The sequence below is a fragment of the Amaranthus tricolor genome, chromosome 2, assembly GCF_026212465.1.
Source record: "Amaranthus tricolor cultivar Red isolate AtriRed21 chromosome 2, ASM2621246v1, whole genome shotgun sequence".
Classification (NCBI taxonomy): domain Eukaryota; kingdom Viridiplantae; phylum Streptophyta; class Magnoliopsida; order Caryophyllales; family Amaranthaceae; genus Amaranthus; species Amaranthus tricolor.
The window spans coordinates 34402243-34422222 of record NC_080048.1 but is presented as its reverse complement, the minus strand read 5'-3'; the positions used below and the strand labels follow the sequence as shown (position 1 = coordinate 34422222).

The window sequence follows — 19980 nt, the reverse complement described above, 5'->3', positions numbered from 1 at the left end:
TATATGTATATATATATATATATATGTATATATATATATATGTATATATATATATTTATATATGTATATATATATATATATATATATATATATATATATGTATATATATATGTATATATATATATATATATATATATATATATATATATATATATATATATATATATATATATATATATATATATATATATACATATATATATCTATATACATATATATATATATATACATATATATATATATATATATATATATATATATATATATATATATATATATATGTATATATATATATATATATATACACACACAAAAGTCCTAAATCTAAACTAATTACATTAATTACGAAACACATAAATTAGGAAGATACACGACAATCTTGTTTTTCAATTCGTGCATTTTCCCATCTATCAAAGTGCATGTTTCCCCTTGGAGTGTCGTATAAATCCTATAATAATATATGAAATATTTAAAAAAGTTTATATGATACATAAACATTAGATTTTACCAATAGTAAATATATAATCTTATAATTTAAGAACGTAACAAATAATTACGGAATCAATATTTTAGACTCCAACGTTCTTCATGGCTTGTAAGAGATCGTCCATATATTTGAGAGTGTAATAGCCGCAATCATCACTATTATCTTGTCGAAAACACTAAGAGAAAATAGATGTTAGTACCAAAAACGCTTAAAAAAACCGCAAAAACACAATTTAGCACGTAATATCTAGCATATGATTACGATTTTTAATTCTAATCATTTCAACTAAATAATATATACCAAATATTGTTGTGTGCCAAGTGAAAAACAAACCAAGTTTGAGCTACTTTATGCGCAAAAGTAGCAAAAATGCTTAAAAACCTTTAAAATCGCAACTTAGCACGTAATTTCAAGCATATGACTATGATTTTCAATACAATAATATATATCGAATAGTATTGTGTGCCAAGTTTCGTGCAAAACAAACCAAGTTTGAGCTACTTTATGCGCGAAAGTGCCAAAAACGTTTAAAAACACTTAAATCGCAACATAGCACGTAATTTCAAGCATATGACTATGATTTTCAATCGTAACCATTTCAAAACAATAACATATACCAAATAGTGTTGTGTGCCAAGTTTCGTGCAAAACAAACCAAGTTTGAGCTACTTTATGCGCAAAAGTGCCAAAAACGCTAAAACATCCTTAAAATCGCAACTTAGCGCGTAATTTCAATCATATGACTATGATTTTCAATTCCAACCATTTTCAGCACAAAAATATATACCAAATAGTGTTGTGTGCCAATTTTCTTGCAAAACAAACCAAGTTGAGCTACTTTATGCGCGAAAGTGCCAAAAACGTTTATAAACCCTTAAAATCGCAACTTAGCACGTAAATTCAAGCATATGACTATGATTTTCTATTCTAACCATTTCAACACAATAAAATATACCAAATAGTGTTGTGTGCCGAGTTTCGTGCAAAACAAACTAATTTTGAACCACTTTATGCGAGAAAGTGCCAAAAACGCTTAAATGAAACGTATTTCAATTAGTGTTGTGTACCTTTACTGCTTTCCATTTCGGATATGTGGCTTTCGATATAGTTCTCATTTCTCCACGCACTTTCTTCATTGTGCTGAAACGCATGGAAAAAGCATAACTATTTATATATCAATGCATGTAATAATATTAATGTAATACTATTTATATATATATATAACACTTAAATGAAATTGGTAAAATTTATAAAATTACGCATTCAACAAGGCTTTGAGCTTTATGTAATGAGTCGAAGACGTGCACAGTATTGGTCAAAGGATAGACCAAAAGTATCCAATGCAAACTACAAACGCAAATTTAAAATTAATAAATTAGAGAATATGTGAACTTAAAAATCAAAAGATAAGTTCAATTTCAAAAATAAAACTTACTCTTCCACATATGGAGCCAGAATGAACGTGTGTTTAGATGCAAGCGAATTTTTCAAAGCAGTCTCAATGTATGCTTTTACGTCATCTGGATCCTTTACGCATTTAATACCCGAAATTGATTCAGGACAAAACCATCCAATTTTTATTGAAGGTTCGCAACAATTTATTAGTTCCTCGTAAGGCGCACTAAACTCACGAATTAGAAAATTTTGTTAGTAATTCGGTTATTAAAACAATTAAACAATAATGCCTAAATTGTAAGATAATGAACACCGCCTCATGTAGACATGGATAAGAGCTACATTTAACATGTCTCCTCTAAAAAATTGCCCAATGTCACTAGGAATAATAATTATAAAAGGGCTTCCAACAAAGCATAATTGTTCCTTTTGCAGGGGTAGAACAATTTGGTCCTCCTCACGCATGCGAGATGCACATGGGTGCAGCCATTTGCAATCTTGAAAGAGATCTTTTAGCTCCGCATCAGTCAAAATTGGAGTGATTGCCACCGACTTTGAACTAGTTGACACCTTTGATGAGGAACCGATCTCTCTCTTAGAGCCCTTTGGACTCTTTTGCTATTTCAGTTTATACAATTAAATTAGTGTAAGCATGAAATTAAAATAATAAAATTAACTAAGATACAAATGATCATTACCTTGGTAATGAATCGGACCCAAGCATAAGGTCATATGACGAAACTACCTTGGACGTCTAATAGTTTCTCAAGGCTTCATTCTGGCATTGGAATCGGGAGTGAGAAATCTTCAAACCCCTTTACAATAGTTTCCACGGTCACACTGATGTGGCCACCTGTAATAGGCATAGAATATACTGTTTGGCCCTCTTTGGTTGGCTGTGCCATACCATATGCAACCTCAGTTAAGTCGCCACCATTAGTAACACCTAACTGAGGCACCAAAAGAGAACAAGGAGTCGCCTCCTGAAAATTGTGTCGTTTAGTATAATAGCATCATAATAATATATTAAAACACGTTGCAAATTAATTTAATAAGTGCTTATATATTTAAAAACTATGTACCTTTACCACTGGCTCGGGTGTTGGCTCCGGATTTTGAGCAACGGAGTTAATGGTCTCCGGTTTAGGATTTTGTGCTTCGGGGATAGTAATAGGTTGGAGTGCTACAGGGGTAATGGGCTCGGGTGTTGGCTCGTGTATTCTCTCGACCGAAGCCTTAGGATCCCCATGTTGACTTTGCTGATCCTCGACAATCATATTTGCCAAGTCTACAGTGGGTGCTCCCATCTTCTGCAACACGAATGCCACTTTGGCGAGAACATCCTTCGTAGTTTGTGCTCTAAGGGTCGCTACTTCATCAAGTGGCATCGTTCTAGATTGAGTAGCAACACACTCTTTGCCAAATGCCTTCTTTAACCCCACGCGGACTCCTTCTTTTCTGACTACCCGCCCTCTATGGTCTTTCCCTAAGACCATATGCAATGCATCAACATTGCCTCTTGGGGTGAACTTCCCCGTAGGTTTTTTTCCTTCCAGCCTATTTGTTCAAATAAAAAGTGACATATATAACAATTAGTTTAAGTAAATCAAAGCCAAAAAATAGAAAACAAATCAAGAATATACTTAATAATTTCAAAACTCACACAGCATCAACAACTTTCTTCGTTTTCGGATCAATAATGGTAAATTTACCACTTGCATCTCTAGTAGGAGTATTCACGAATGCGGAGATAGCCGTAGATGAGGTCGTCTTTGAAGGTGCTTGGTCTCCACCTTTCTTTCCCGTTTTGACCTTCTTGGTCTTACGAGCACGCTTCTTGGTGATCCAACCAGTTACTAGCTTGGATTTGAAATTTTTGAATCTTTTAGCAACAGCCGAAAGAAAAACATTCTTCTTCTCTTCATTGTTCTCAATTTGAAAAAGATTCTACAAAAGAAATATATTTATTAGTGTCAATTAAATTAATTTTAAAATGAAACTAAATGAATAAAAATATTAAAGTTGCTTACCACAGTATCATCCCATAGAGAGTTCTTCAAACCCTCTGGAACCTCGTTCCATGCGTACAATATGGAAATCTTGCGGATACATAGGCCCACTTGTTTTTCATATTGCCTACGCCATTTGCCACAAGTTTGATCCACTGCATTGTATTCCAAGTGCATCGGATCTATGACTTTGAGGTTTTTCGTAGGACCTCGCCCTTTTGTTTTCTTAGAATCAACGCTAATAGTGGAAGTGGGAGCATCCGTTGGTGGGACGTCTTCAGTGTCATAATCATTGTTATGTGGTGGGGCATCTTCAGCCATACGCTCGTATCTAACAATTTGGTCATCATCCTCTTTGTCACCCGGCCTCCCTTCGGAGTCATGATCATCATCAATTATGTCCTTCTCCTTTTCAAGATAGTCCTTATCCGACTCACTATGATGCTCATTATCCGAAGCCTCAATCTTTGGGACAATTTCATCTCTGAAAAGATGCATTGTAGATGAGTACTGAATGAGTATGAATAGAAATATATTAGAACATAGGAACATGATTTCAATTCTAACCATTTCAAGACAATAATATATACCAAATAGTGTTATGTGCCAAGTTTCATGCAAAACAAACCAAGTTTGAGCTACTTTATGCGCGAAAGTGCCAAAAACGCTTAATAAACCTTAAGATCGCAACTTAGCACGTAATATCAAGCATAAGACTATTGTTTTCGTTTCTAATCATTTTAACACAATAATATGTACCAAATAGTGTTGTGTGCTAAGTTACATGCAAAACAAACCAAGTTTGAACTACTTTATGCGAGAAAGTGCCAAAAATGCTTAAAAAACGTTAAAATTGCAACTTAGCACGAAATATCAAGCATATGACTATTGTTTTCGATTCTAACCATTTCAACACAATACTACAAAATTCTAATACGTCATCAATAAATTCTGACGATTCAATACTTCCATACATCCAAGAACGATCTTTTGTCATCCTAAGTGTGATTAATTAATTCAAAACAAAATTAATAAAAACTTTTAACATATATACTTAAAAAACCCTAATCAACCACAAAATTAAGTAATAATCATTCATTTAGCCCTAATTTAAAATATTAATAATTAACGTTCATAATCTATAAATTGTTCAAAAATAGGTATATTCTAATAACAACATTGTTTTAACCCTAATAAACCCTAATAATAATATAATGTTTTTTAAATTGTCTAAATGATGTTTATTCTACTAACCATAATTAATATTCATATATATTAACAACATATAAAAACAATAAAAATAAAATCACATTCATAAACTTGGACAACTATTTAACATTCATATTAACAACTCATTCATTTAACCATAAACACCCCTAATTAAACCTAATTTATAAACTATAAAAAAAATTATGATAAACTTAAAACTTAAAAACCACAACTATATACACATTCATAAATAAAATGAAGAAATTACATAAAAATATAACAAAACTATATATATATGATAAATTTGAAACTTAAAAACAAGAACTACATACACATTCATAAATTATGATAAATTTAAACCTAATTTACAAAATCAACATGAAAAAGATACCTTGAATTTTCGTGGGTTTTGGTGGGTTGTGTATAACCTATACAATGAAAAAAAAATAAAATAAAATTAGTATAAACAAAACTAAGCCCTAAAACACAATTAATGAAGCTTGAACAACAACAGGTTTGAGAACTAAGCCCAAATTTTTTTTGTGGCTTTTTGAAGAAGAGCAAGAACTAAGCCCAAATTTTTCGTGGGTTTTTCGTGTAGAAGAAGAACAATGAAGAAAAATGATGAAGAATTTATGCGAAAATGATGAAGAGGAAGAAGCAATTTGCGAAGATGAAGAATTTATGGGTTTTTCGTGGAAGAAGAAGCAGCAGATGATGAAGAAGAAGATGATGAAGAATGAAAGAGTTTGCGAAAATGGTGGGTTTTAGGAGGGCTTTTGGAGAATACAACAGAGGTCGAGTATTTGTGAAATGGAACGTTGAATGGCGGGTTTTAATTTTTAAGAAAGACATTATGTGCCGCGGGCTAGTGAGAACCGCAATATAAAATTGCAAAAGAGACATTATGTGCTGTGGGCTTCCAAAAAACTGTAGCATTTGAAAAATTTTCAATTTTTAAAATTACTTATTTGCTGCGTTTTTTTGAAACCCGCAGCATTTGCTCTATTTTTTTTTTTGCGAAATTCTTTGGTGCTATTTTATGCTGCGTTTAATAAAAATGCAGCAATTGATAAGCAGCAAATACGTTATTTTCCACTAGTGTTAACTCAGAATTGGAGGGAGTTATATACTTATAGCGACATTTAATTAAATGTCACGACCTTAAATTTTAATGGTATATATAGCGGATTTAGTGATATTTACTACGCCCTTTAGCAGTATAAAAAAATCACACTAAAGTTTCTCACGACATTTTTGCTGTTCAACAAAGAGGTTAAAAATGAGAGTGCAACCATCGACCCTAGGATAACTGCCCTGCTTGAACAATATGTTGATGTTTTCCCAGAGGATTTACCTAAGGGACTACCACCAATTAGGGGAATTGAACACCAAATTGACCTTATACCAGAAGCTGCACTCCCCAACAAACCTCCTTACAGAACTAATCTTGAAGAGACAAAGGAATTACAAAGGAAGATTCAAGAGTTCATGGACAGGGGTTATGTAAGGGAAAGTATGAGTCCATGTGCTGTGCCAACATTACTTGTGCCAAAGAAAGATAGAATTTGGAGAATGTGTTTGGACAGTAAAAGTGTGAACAACATTACTATTAAATATAGATTTTCCATACCCAGGATAGATGACATGCTAGATGAATTAGCTGGATCCCAATGGTTTAGCAAGATAGACCTCAGGAGTGGATATCATCAGATAAGGATGAGGGAAGGGGATGAGTGGAAGACAGCCTTTAAGACCAAGTATGGCCTTTATGAATAAACGGTTATGCCATTTGGGTTAACTGGAGCACCTAGCACCTTAATGAGGCTGATGAATGAAGTGTTAAGGCCTTTCCTAGGAAGATTTATAGTAGTATACCTAGATGACATTCTTGTGTATAACATAGAGGTAGGAGAACATATAAACCACTTAGAACAATTGTTTAAGGTTCTTAGGCAACAGAGATTATTTGGAAAATTAGAGAATTGTTCCTTCCTTATGAAAGAAGTATACTTCCTTGTGTTCATAGTTGGAAGACAGGGAGTGAAAGTGGACCAAAAAAGGTATAAGCTATTAGAACATGGCCAACACCCACCAACATCACACAGGTTAGATCCTTTCATGGTCTAGCATCCTTTTATAAGAGATTTATCAAAAACTTTAGCACTATAATGTCACCAACCACATACTGCACAAAAGGAAGCATGTTCCATTGGACTAAGAGGCACAAAAAGCCTTTGAGTGTATTAAGGAAGCCATGTGTAATCCTTCTATTCTGAGATTACCTGACTTTAGCAAACCATTTGAGGTTGAGTGTGATGCTAGCAACACAAGCATAGGGGCAGTCTTAATTCAGGAGGGCAGACTTATAGCCTATTTTATTGAGAAGCTCAACAAAAGTAGAGTTAAATACTCAGCTTATAACAAAGAGTTTTATGCTATGGTAAGGGCTTTGGAGCATTGGTCACATTATTTTAAAGGGCAGCCTTTTGTTTTATATTCAGATTATGAATCACTCAAAAACATTAGTGGGCAAAGCAAATTTAGTGCCAAACATGCTAGGTGGGTTGAATTTATGCAGAGCTTCAACTTTGTTGCTAAATACAAGACTGGTAAATCAAACATAGTAGCAGATGCCTTGAGCAGGAGAGCACACCTGTTAGCCATCGTTGATGCCAAAGTTTTAGGTTTTGAAATGATTAAGGACCAATATCAAACTGACCCAGACTTAAGTATCATATATCAACACTGTAGTCAACAACCTCAAGGCCTGTTCTATATCCAGCAAGGATTTTTATTCAAAAGCAATAGGCTGTGCATACCTAGGACTTCATTGAGAGTGGATTTAGTTAAAAAAGTGCATGAAGATAGTTTGGCAGGGCACTTTGGGATACAAAAGACCTTGGACATGTTAGCTAAACATTTCTACTAGCTCAAAATGTTAGGTACAGTTGGAAAGGTTATTCTAAGATGTGAGGCTTGCATTAAAGCTAAGATCACCTTTCACAAAGGGGAGTACATGCTATACTGGTTGATATAATGGTTGTGGTTGATAGATATTTCAAAATGGCTCATTTCATAGCATGCAATAAGGTTGATGATGCTATTCATATAGCCAAGATATTTTTGCAGAGATTGTAAGGTTGCATGGGCTCCCTAGAACTATAGTATCTAACAGGGATAGCAAATTTCTAAGCTCCTTTTGGAGCACCCTATGGAGACTGCTTGACACCAAGCTCTAATACAGTACATCTCATCACCCACAGACTGATGGGCAAACTGAGGTGACTAATAAAACAGAATCTAAAGGATTTAGACCTCAAGCTTTGTCATGCAGAGTTTGCCTACAATAAAAGTCCTAGCTGGGCTACAAAAATATCACCATTTGAATGTGTCTATGGAATGAACCCCTTGCTGCCCGTATCACTAACTACATTGGACATACATGGTCTACACATGAGAGGGCATGGGATGGTCTTGTTTTTGTTCAAACCAAGCATGGGGCTGGCCATATTAATGGCATACTGACTACAGGCCCAATAGAAGCCAACATAGGCCCAGCAGAACAGAAGCTTGGGTGCAGAACATAAGCTTGAGTTTCAGTCAATACAGCCTTCTGTTTTGTTCTATTTTTGTTATGATGATGTGTTAATTTGTTGAGTCATTAGGCGCCCCTTTATAGCAGTTGAGGACTAAGGCAAAATCTATAAATAAGGCCTTCCTCTCATTTTGTAATTCATTCAACATTTGTTTTTAATAAAAGTTCAATCATTCAATTTTGCAAGTGTGCAATACTCCTATTTTGCTGTCTTGTTGAGGCTGTATTCATTCAGCAATTCAAGAGAATCACCTTTCTTCAAGATCACAAGTTGATCATTGAGAGAAGTGTGAGGAATAGGCCTTGTGATCCAATAGGGAAATCAGTGTCTCATTCCAAGAATAGGTAGCCATCAAGATTGCCAAGAAACCACTCAGATTAAGGCCTTCTGATCAAGAACCCAACAATTCTTGATTGCCTGCTTTGTGGACGTTCTAGATTGGGCTTCAATCATCACCCTCATTCTCAAATTTGGTGCAACGTGGCTACGGATTGGCTATGACTTGGCAACCACACCAAAAATGTCGACGTCCTGGTGACCGTATCAAAGATAGCGACGACTTGACCACTGCACCAAAGATCGCGACGATCTTGCTATTACCTTAGTTCGTTTCTAGTTTTTTAAAACAATGTTTTAATAATAAAAAAAATGAAAGATTATAAATTTTTTTTAAAAAAGCGACGACTTTGCTACGTCCCCGTATTGTCTCCCCTATTGGTGACCGCATCAAACTTGCCCAAATAGTTGCTAATTTATAGTGAAAAAATATATAAAATTAAAAAAAATGAGCGAGGACTATGGGGTTGTAGCCATTTTGACGTTTATTAGTACGAAACATTTTATCGTCGTTAGGACCGCTCCATTTTTTAAAAAGACGAAAAAATGCAAGTTCGTCCCCTTTTAGCAATCGCAGTTTTATCATTTTTTTTTGGTAGTGCAATTTAATTAGTGATATTGTCTCCCCTTTTGGTAATATAATAAAAAATCATACTAAAGCTTATTGTGATATAGGATCTAGTGATATTTATTATAAATGCTAGTATAAACTAATTAATAACAATTGCATATGTCATTAAAGGTCAAATAAAATGTTACTAAATCACTTTATAATGGAACTTAAAATAAAAACAACAATAATTACACTAAAAATATAAATCAATAATATTTTTTAAATATCACTAAATTTTATAACGCAAAAGTTAATTTTGTTGTAGAATATTGACAAGGACCATACATTATAACAGGGGCCTCCTTAATTAAAGACCGTAAAGGAAAAAGGCTGTGGATCATACATCATATATAGATCATCTTTATGCTGATTTTAACTAAATTTCATATTTCATTAGGAATTTAATTTTGTTTGTATTCCATGTTTCCATTTTAATAAGCTTAATTATAATTCTTTTGGTAAAAGCCATGATACATATATATATATATATATATATATATATATATATATATATATATATATATATATATATATATATATATATATATATATATATATATATATATATATATATATATATATATATATGTATATATATATATATATGTATATATATATATATATGTATATATATATATATATATATGTATATATATATATATATATATGTATATATATATATATATGTATATATATATATATATATATGTATATATATATATATATGTATATATATATATATATATATATATATATATATATATATATATATATGTATATATATATATATGTATATATATGTATATATATATATATATATATGTATATATATATATATATGTATATATATATATATATATGTATATATATATATATGTATATATATATATATATATGTTTCGGTAATGAAACGAGGAAGTGCAAAAGACACTCAAAATACCTGGAGATTAGTGGAAGTGTAATCAAGAGAAGCAACTTGTGGGAGGAAGTGGCTTGAATTCCTGCAAAACAACTCGTTAGCCTTGTCCGGGGGGTGATCTCCTGGAAAACCCCTCCGACGCTCAAGTTAGAACGTGGATATGAGAGTATGGTACAGAATGAATACGAAAAGATGCAGTGGGTGATGTTATTGGAATGTTGGTAGGCTGATGAAGAGGAGTATGAGCAAGGATGCTTAAGAGGATTATTTTCAGATGCCCTTTCCTCTCTTGATGGTAGCCCCTATTTATAATGATGAGGAAGGGAAGTTACAATGGAGAGTGGGAGCTGAAGATCATGGGAGACATGGGCAGTCAATTCCCATGGAGAAAGGATTATCATACAATTAAGGGGAAGTTATCTTTAAGGAGAAGTGGACTAACATGGGAGTAGTGGGCAGTTATCAATCTTGAAGTAAGGAGATCCATGCATTGTGGAAGAATGGGAAGTTGCTTTACGGGAAGGTAGTTTAAGGCATTGAGAGGTTACCAATTCATGGGCCATTCAAGGGAGATGGAAAACCCAGAAGAAGGCCCGTTGACCGAAAGTCAAAGTCAACCCGAAAGGTCAAGGGGTATTTAAGTAATATAACGTTAATTATTAAAAAAATTAAATAAATTAATAAAAGAATAAATATTACCATGACATTTAGCCCCACGCATGAAGGAGGATGTGAGGAATAGCCCCAGCGATCAGAAACATCTTCCTTTATGCGGAAAAATGCGCGTCCGTCGGACTTGGTTTGATGAAGAAACAGGATCGTAGAGAATACTCAAAAGCTCATAAGGAGTAATATGGCCGCAATCTGGCAGTCCTTCTGACGGATTAGGAAAATTTGGCTCGTAAGCTTCGAATCGACAGTTCACACGTCCAATTCCGAGTTATAATGGAGAAGTTATCGACTTTCAAAATAACCGCAAGAGATGCTTTAAAGTAAAGAAAAATGATCAACACCATCAAAACCGCGGCTTCCAGAATGCCGCGGAATGCTTTTGGTTATCCTTTTTATTTATCGGCAGAAGAATAGATACAGGAGTCGGATCCTGATATGTGCCCAACTGATGTCGCGGAAGCCTCAATACTTAGAATATTTTTGGATAAGGAAGCCCCAAAGAGGGTCCGACTTATCGACCACACGGATCTTCCAAGGACCTGGATATCTTCGAACGAGAACACCACCAAGGCAGGTCCGACTTACATACCCTACGGACTGGATGCTGGTTTGACCTGATCTACCTTCCTTTTCATCAATGCTTCAAGCCGGAGGGTAGAGGGAAAACATGATACCGCGGCATATTTGAGCTGACCCACTAGCTAAAATGAGCCATATGTATGGAAGACACGGCTTGAATATAGATTTTTATTCTCTACTGAGGTACTTAGGGGGTCCGACTTATCGATGTGGCGGGGAATTTAAAACTTGAAGTAATTCCAAGCCACGGATGACACTAAAGGTACGGAAGCATTTCTCCCGTACTTAGAATTTTTACCTTAACTGGGACCATTTGGGGGTCCGACTTGTCGACCATGCGGACACCCCAACACGGAATAATTCGCATTCATTCTGGAGTGTAACTCAGGGTCCGACTTATCGACCTTTCGGAATATTATCAATACTGAACCACAAAACATATCCATAACTTTCCTATGACGCGGAAGGGGCATTTAGGTCCGTGTCTTCGATCATACGGATAAAGGCGGATTATACCATACTTAGTTTTTTACAATATGACAGTGTTCCAAGGAGTCCGACTTATCAATCATACGGACTCTCTGAAATATTTCACCTCATACATACGACGGTTTAGAGCAAAAGTAATGCGGCATGACATTCGCCGTATCCATAAGTCGGGCAGCTGAATGCGTAACTTTTCATACTTGAAACATTTTTTGTCCTTGGAGGTGCAGTTTAGGGTCCGACTTGTCGACTTCCCGGAAGTACTCAAATATTGGAAGACTTGGAACAAATTTCCACTCTCCCTCTACTTGGGGGTCCGACTTATCGACCCGACGGTTGCCCAAAAGTTGGTTAACTGGATACTTGGAGAAATTTGATATTCCCCCCACATTGGGGATCCGACTTATCAATCTCCCGGCTATAGTTAAGAACTGACACTTCAAAGATTTTTCAATATTTCCTTTCTATTGAGGGTCCGACTTGTAGATCTTACGGAACGTGTTGAACACTTAGAAAAATTCCCAACGATTCCCCCTCATGGGGAGTCCGACTTATCTTTTTCACGACTCTTGTTTGGGATTCACCTTTCCATATATTGTACTTAAGTCCCAAAAGCATTTATTGCTGTTATAAATAAGGTGGTTGGAACAGTTCCCCCTTACTTAATTCTCATTACTTTCTTCAAATTTTTACATTGCTGGAAAGAGAAAGTAGAGAGAGACGCTCTGACAATCTTCATCCTTCCTTCAAACTTCTGACCAATTCTTGAAGATCTTCAAGATATCTGACAGATCTTCATCAAGTTTCTGACAATTCTCCAACTTTCTTCAAAGGTATTCAAACTTTTTCCCAGATCTTCGAATTTCTTCAAGTTAATCTTCAAACTGTTCTTAAATTTCTTCGATTTGTTCTTGAATTTCTTCAAATTACTCTTGAATGTTAGCCTAGGACATTGAATTCGTTTTATGAATTTAGTCTCTATTCTTTACAAGTTTCGCCTACTACTTTATGATTCTTGTTAACATGGATGTCGCGGCTACTCAAGAGACCATAGCTAACTCAGACATTAACCCTACTAACTTGCCGGAAACTCCTTTGATAGTACGTAGGCGTCTTAATAAAAAGGGGTTGTTAATGAATGATTCGGACGAAAGTAGTTCGGTGAGAATTACCCCACATTATGAACCAATAAAAGCCGGGGATGAGTCGTCTGTATCCCCTATATACCCTCCGGAGATTATGAAAACTGCTCCTTGGGAAGTGAGCATTGCTTTCTTTCCCAATTACTTGCCGCAAATAAATCCTGACCTGGAAGGGTTATTGTATGTAGATATGGAAAACCTTGAAGGATCAGCCGAGTCTTCTGGAAGGGAGAGCGCAGCGCCAGTTCCTCCTCCATTCTACATTCCAGACGGCGGGCCCCTAAACTACTTCATTGATTTACAGACCAAGAGAGATTTGGATAGTCAACGGGAAGCCATCTCCCGGAAATGGGGTTTGCCGGAGAACATTAATATTATTACACCAGGGAATTACGACACCGTTAGGTTTCCCCTCCCTCATTGTATAGCTGCTTACTTTCCTTCTTTCCAACTAGGATTTAGATTCCCTCTTCACCCATTTTTTAGGGAGGTGTTAGAGCTGTTAAACGTTTTGGTGCCCGAGCTATATCCTAACGCTTGGGGGTGTATGGTGGCCTTTTTGATTTTATGCAAAGTTTTGGCCGTGCCACCAACACTGACCGCCTTTAGATATATTTTTAGAGCCCGCCTATGTAATTCTCAATCATACGGCTGCGGCTGGATTACTTTTACGCATCGTCGCGGGCTGAAGATAGTCCAAGACCTCCCTGATAACCAAAAGGGGTATAGGACGAAATTTGCGTATTTGTATAATTCGGGAGGATGGAATATTAAGACCTCCTTCGACATCAAACACAACCTTTCAGGTTTTAATAATGGAATCCCGCAGTGTTCTTTTAGTGACACGGTGATCATTGAATATGCGAAGATGGACGTTCAATTGGGAAGGAAACCCATGAACGTCCAACTTAATTGGATACCCGGTCGTCCTGAGTTGGAGAATGAGAACCTCCTCTCAGCATTCGGCATCAGCTTGGCTATCGATCGGAGTAAGAGTTGTCGGATTTCTTCCTTCTCTTTTCTATGGCATGTTTAGCTGTTTCTAACTCATGGTTTTACAGGGATAGCCAAGGAAAATCTTCGAGCAAAGAGTCCAGATCTAATGAAGAAATTCAGTGTTTTGAGACTTGCTCAAGGGGCCATCCAACGGCCCGAGGATAAGCCTCTACCTCTTCCTCCGAAGGTATAACTTCACACATTTTTTCGTTCTGAAAGATTTCTGTTGATTCCTCCTAACCTTTTCTTTTGTAGGACTCGACGACCGTAGAGAAGGGTCTTGACGAGGTGCCCGGCGAGGAAGAGGCTCTCCGTCTCCTCGAGGAGAGGAGAAAAGTACACGTTCCCGATGACTCCCAAAGGGTAATCGCCTCTAAGAAGAGGGAATTAAAGAAAAAGAAAAGTGGGAAGGGGAGGAAGAGAAAAAGAGACTCTCCTTCCCACGGGGAGAGCGCGGCAAAGAAGGTCTCCCTCGATACCATACATACCGCCGTACCTCTACAGGCGAGGTCGGCGGGAGGGGAGACGTCGACTCCCCCAGCCGAAGCCCCCATCTCCTCGAAAGACAAGGAGACGGTCGGGGAGTCGTCTGCGGCCCCAGAGCCGCGGATAGAGGAGGTGTATCATCGTAGGGAGGTCATACCTTTCCAACCCGATACCCTTTTCAATGAATTGGGGCACAAGGGTATGATTACCCGTTTCAACCGGGCGACGTCCCATCTGATCAGCCGGAAGGACGTCGATCATCTGGACTCCCTGCCTCCTGTCGACAGGGTTCGTCAACTCCAGGCCTCGGCGGCTGAGGTACAATGTCAGTTTTTCAGTCTGTTCGAATTAGATTGCCGGATGATCTATTTGACCTTATTCTCCTTTGCAGACGTACTTAAGGCTATCGTTTGAATTGAACCTTAGCCGTCAGAGTGCCGCGGACAGAGAAACCCTGGCGGCCCTCACTTCTCACTGCCAAGAACAAGAGGAGGAGCTGAAGAGGCTGAGGGCGGATCTTGAGGAGCTGCCTTCCTTAAAGGAGAAGCTGGCTAAGTGCGTTGAATTAAAAGAGCGCTTAGTCAGCACAGAAGAATGGCGAGAAAGGGCCAGGAAGCAGCTTGAGGGGACCGTGGCTAACTTGGACACGGCGTCAAATATGTCGGCCACTCTTGGCCATGAGATCGGGCACCTGACTGATGTTCATGCTAAGCTGGTGCGACAAAACCAGTCACTTCTGCGTCAGGTGTCCGATGATTCGGATAAGTTCCAAACCTTGCTGTCCGCGGCAAGAATATACAAGCTTTGTTTGGGTAGGAAGTCGCGGATGGTAAGAGATTGGTTGTCCTCGGATGAGCCGGAGGCGTCAAGTTTCTTGGGGGCGCTAACCACGGAAATGGTGGGAGCCGGTACCATGATAAGCGGTGAAAGATTCCGCCTGGCTGCCGCGGAGTTAGGCGTCGACTTTGATTCCCTCCTTGAAAAGGCCAATGAGAAGGGGAACGAAGCTTTGGCTAACCTAGCTCCGATTTTGGATCGGGAGTCAGCGGTGCTGGTGGACCCCCATTGGGACGCGGAAGAGGCTAGGGAGTGATCGGAGAGAGTGGACCCTGCTGCTGAAAAGGAGGCCTTACGTCTTGATTTGGACAAACTCTCTCTCTCTCCTCCCTCTGCCTCGGACGTCTCCGAGAACTTGGCGCTTTCTAAGCTGGAGAGTTTGTGTTTAGACTTATCCAATCTGCTGATTGACGAGGGCAAAAACCTCCAAGGCTTATCCAGGGACTTATCCGAGATCGGAGTGGAGCCGTTCGATGTTGAAGAATTCATAAGCTTCACTCCGAGCCTTGGCGAGGGAGTGGCCGGGTCCCCCCCTCAAGATCCGGAGGGAGATGTAGACGCCTTCTTGGATGATCTCTGATTTTTGTAATATAAATTTTGTAATATTAACTTTTGTAACCTTGAATACAATGAATTTGTACGTTGATCTTGATGCCGTATTGTTTAAATATTTCGAATTTTCTTTTATTGGCCGCGGCTTCTTCCCATCAGCAGACGAGAAATAATTCTTACTTGATGTCACGGCTAAAAGATATTTACTTGGGCAGATTTGACAACTTCGACCTTGGAACCAATTTAAGGGTCCGACTTATCGATGTCACGGCTGGATGACTTTGAGAATTTGCTTAGTCTGACATTGAACTTCAAGACCCTTAACAGAGGGTCCGACTTGTCGACGTTGCGGATAAGAGACATTCAGCTAGATATTTATTTGGAATGATTTTGAACTTGGGACCCCAATCTGGGAGTCCGACTTATCGATGTCCCGGTCGGGAAATTTTTAGCAAATAACTTAGAATAATTTTGGAGTTTGAGACCCCAATCTGGGGGTCCGACTTGTCGACGTCCCGTTTGGGAAACGTCTTAATGGATAACTTAGAATATTTTTGAAGTTTGGGACACCAATCTGGGGGTCCGACTTGTCGATGTCCCGGTTGGGAATCATCTTAATGAATAACTTAGAATATTTTTTGAAGTTTGGGACCCCAATCTGGGGGTCCGACTTGTCGATGTCCTGGTTGGGAATCATCTTAATAACTTTGAATATTTTGAACTTAGGGACCCCAATCTGGGGGTCCGACTTATCGATGTCCCGATTGGGAAGCATCTTAGAATATTTTTGAATTTAGGGACCCCAAACTGGGGGTCCGACTTGTCGATGTAACTGAATTTTATAAGATTTGCAATATTACCGGAAGTAGAATATAACTGAATAGTTTTTTGAGCCGGATAAATCAGAAAAATGAAATCTCGATTATTATTGATTGTAATGACAACGCGACTCATGCCGCGGGATGAAATACAACTGATTCTGGATAATGTGATAATGTCGCGGGATGAACTTGTGATGACATTAATGATCAGACTGGCCTCTTGCGAATCTTATTTAAATGAAGTACTTTTTCAAATGATCTCCATTCCACGGGCGTGGTAGCTTCTTTCCCTTCATGTCTTCTAGTTCGAAAGTTCCTGGTTTGATAACGCGGGTGACTTTGAAAGGGCCGTCCCAGTTGGCTCCTAACTTTCCTTTTTCCCCTATCTTTCCCGTAGCCTCGACTTTGCGGAGTACAAAGTCCCCAATTTGAATACGTCTGGTTTTGACATGACGGTTGAAGCTACGAATCATTCTCTGCTTCTGTGTTATCGATCTCAACAGTGCGTTTCCTCTTGTTTCGGGTAGGAGATCTAGGTTTGTTCTTTTTCCTTCCTCATTCTCGGCGTGTGAGTAATAGGTGACCCGTGTGGAGGGTACGCCTATTTCCACTGGAAGTATGGCTTCGGATCCGTACACTAAAGAGAACGGCGTATGCCCCGTGGCCTCTTTGATTGTTGTTCGACTTGCGCATAAGATGCCTGGTAATTCTTCATCCCAATTTCCTTTGACCCCTTCTATCTTCTTTTTGATACCGTTGAGAATTTCCTTGTTTGCGGACTCAACTTGCCCGTTAGTTTGAAGTCGGGATACAGAACTGAACCTGATTTGGATGTTGAACCTATCGCAGTACTCGGTGGTGTTCTTGCTAACAAATTGCCTTCCATTGTCTGTTATGATCACATGAGGGATGCCATATCTTGTTATAATATTCCGCCATATAAACTGACAGACTTGCTTGTCTGTGATAGAGCTAAGAGCCTCTGCTTCTACATACTTGGTGAAGTAGTCGATAGCCACAATGATGAACTTTCTTTGGCCCTTGGCAGGTGGGAAGGGGCCGAGGAGATCCATGCCCCATTTGTCAAAAGGCAGAACGGCTTGCATGGCGGTCAAGTAATTTGATGGCTTCCTCCCAATCTTCGAGTGGTATTGACATTCAGGACATCTTTTGATTAAGGTTTCCGCGTCATTCCTGAGTGAGGGCCAATAATATCCGCTTCTGAGAACCTTTCCTACAATGGTTCGCACTCCTTGATGAATACCACATCCGCCTTCGTGTATTTCGCGAAGGATATAGTTTCCTTCTTCAGGAGAAACACATTTCAGAAGGGGGTGTTAATATGACTTTTTATAGAGCGTTCCTTCGTAGAGTTCGAACCATCTGGCCTTTTTCTGGACCATTCTTGCTTGATTTTTATCTTGGGGAAGCGTCTGATTCTGCAAGAACTTGATGTAAGGATCCATCCACATTTCTGACCTATCAATGGTGTTTACCATGAGATTGATACTGGGGTTTGGAAGTACTTCCCAGATGATGTCGCGGGGCGCGGATGTTTCAGCTGAGCTAGCCAGCTTTGCCAAAGAGTCAGCTTGTGCATTTTGGGATCTTGGGATATGGACCAACGTGAATTTGTCGAATTTCTGAACAAATTCCTTTACTTGCTGTAAGTACATTTTCATGCTTTCATCTTTGGCCTCGAATTCTCCATTTACCTGTCCAATTATTAGTTGGGAATCAGAAAATGCGGACAATATCTTACCCCCTGCTTCGTGGCAGATTTTCAGCCCCATCAATAAAGCTTCATATTCGGCCTTATTGTTGGACGCCGCGAACTCGAATCTTACCGCCCTTTCCATGCGTACCCCAGCGGACGATTCAATGAGGAGTCCAGCCCCACTTGCTAATTGTGTCGAGGACCCATCTACATACAACTTCCATTCTTGATTGGGTTCAGGATGAGGGGGAAGAGTACTTTCAGCAATGAAATCGGCCAGGGCCTGGGCTTTGACCGCTGTGCGAGGCTCATACTCGATTCCGAAATCTGCTAGCTGGTTTGCCCAATTGGTAATGCGACTTGACTTATTTTTCCCTTCCAGAATCTTTTTCAAAGGTTGATCAGTCCGAACGATGATCTGGTGGGATTGGAAGTATGGCTTCAATTTTCTGCTTGCCATCACTATTGCGAATATGACCTTTTCCACTTCGCAGTAGTTCCCCTCTGAGCCCCGGAATGCATGACTCACATAGTATATTGGAAGCTGTTTCTTTTCTCTTTCCGCCACTAGTACTCCGGATAGCGAGTACTCGGAGATAGAGACATATAGGACCAGCTTCTCCCCTTTGATGGGTGATACTAATTTCGGCAAGGTAGACAGGTGTTCCTTCAATTCCTGGAATGCTTCTTCTGCTTCTCTCGTCCATTCGAACTTGCTTTGCTTTAGGGTTTTGAAGAAGGGGGAGCATTTGTCCGCGGATTTGGATAGAAATCTCCCTAAGGCTGCTAGGCACCCTGTTAGTTTCTGCACTTCTTTTACGGATCTGGAAGACTTCATATCTTGGATTGCCTTAATTTTTTCAGGTTTTGCCTCTATCCCTCTTTCGTCGACAAGGAAACCAAGGCACTTACCTCCAGTAACTCCAAAGACGCATTTATCTGGATTGAGTCGCATTTGGTGCTTCCGGAGGGTTATGAATGTTTCTCGGAGGTCTGCAGCATGTTCAGATGCTTGCTTGCTCTTTGCAATCATGTCGTCCACGTATACCTCCAGATTTCGGCCTATCTGAGACTGGAAGACTTTGTTTACCATTCTCTGATACGTGGCTCCGGCGTTTTTTAGAC

The 19980-nt window shown here is 38.5% G+C and overlaps 1 protein-coding gene across 3 annotated transcripts; it reads right to left on the bottom strand.

Annotated features, from left to right (window-relative positions):
* Nucleotides 1-429: 429 nt before the first annotated feature.
* LOC130806439 (uncharacterized) lies at nt 430-11403 on the bottom strand. 3 transcript variants are annotated; one of them, XM_057671516.1, is made up of 11 exons: nt 11267-11403; nt 10589-10649; nt 5492-5528; nt 3913-4401; nt 3546-3829; nt 2965-3439; nt 2581-2865; nt 1923-2500; nt 1747-1834; nt 1555-1627; nt 430-662 (listed from the first exon to the last, which is right to left on the bottom strand). In XM_057671516.1, exons 1-7 carry the CDS (start codon nt 11286-11288, stop codon nt 2656-2658), a joined length of 1578 nt encoding a protein of 525 aa, XP_057527499.1. In that variant the 5' UTR covers nt 11289-11403; the 3' UTR covers nt 430-662; nt 1555-1627; nt 1747-1834; nt 1923-2500; nt 2581-2655. The 3 variants fall into 3 exon arrangements, with proteins under 3 accessions (XP_057527499.1, XP_057527501.1, XP_057527500.1); XM_057671518.1 differs by having other exon boundaries at nt 3913-4375; nt 11267-11308; XM_057671517.1 differs by lacking the exon at nt 5492-5528 and having other exon boundaries at nt 3913-4375.
* Between the last annotated feature and the right edge of the window lie 8577 nt (nt 11404-19980).

Bases quoted from the DNA above. Each gene is read 5' to 3' on its own strand.
- LOC130806439 (XM_057671516.1), bottom strand. From the start codon at position 11,288: ATGCGTGGGGCTAAATGTCATG. The intron at 4,402-5,491 runs GTATCTTTTTCA...ATACTCATTCAG, and splicing joins AAAACCCACGAAAATTCAAG to TACTCATCTACAATGCATCT. The intron at 3,440-3,545 runs GTGAGTTTTGAA...TTGAACAAATAG, and splicing joins AAGAAAGTTGTTGATGCTGT to GCTGGAAGGAAAAAAACCTA.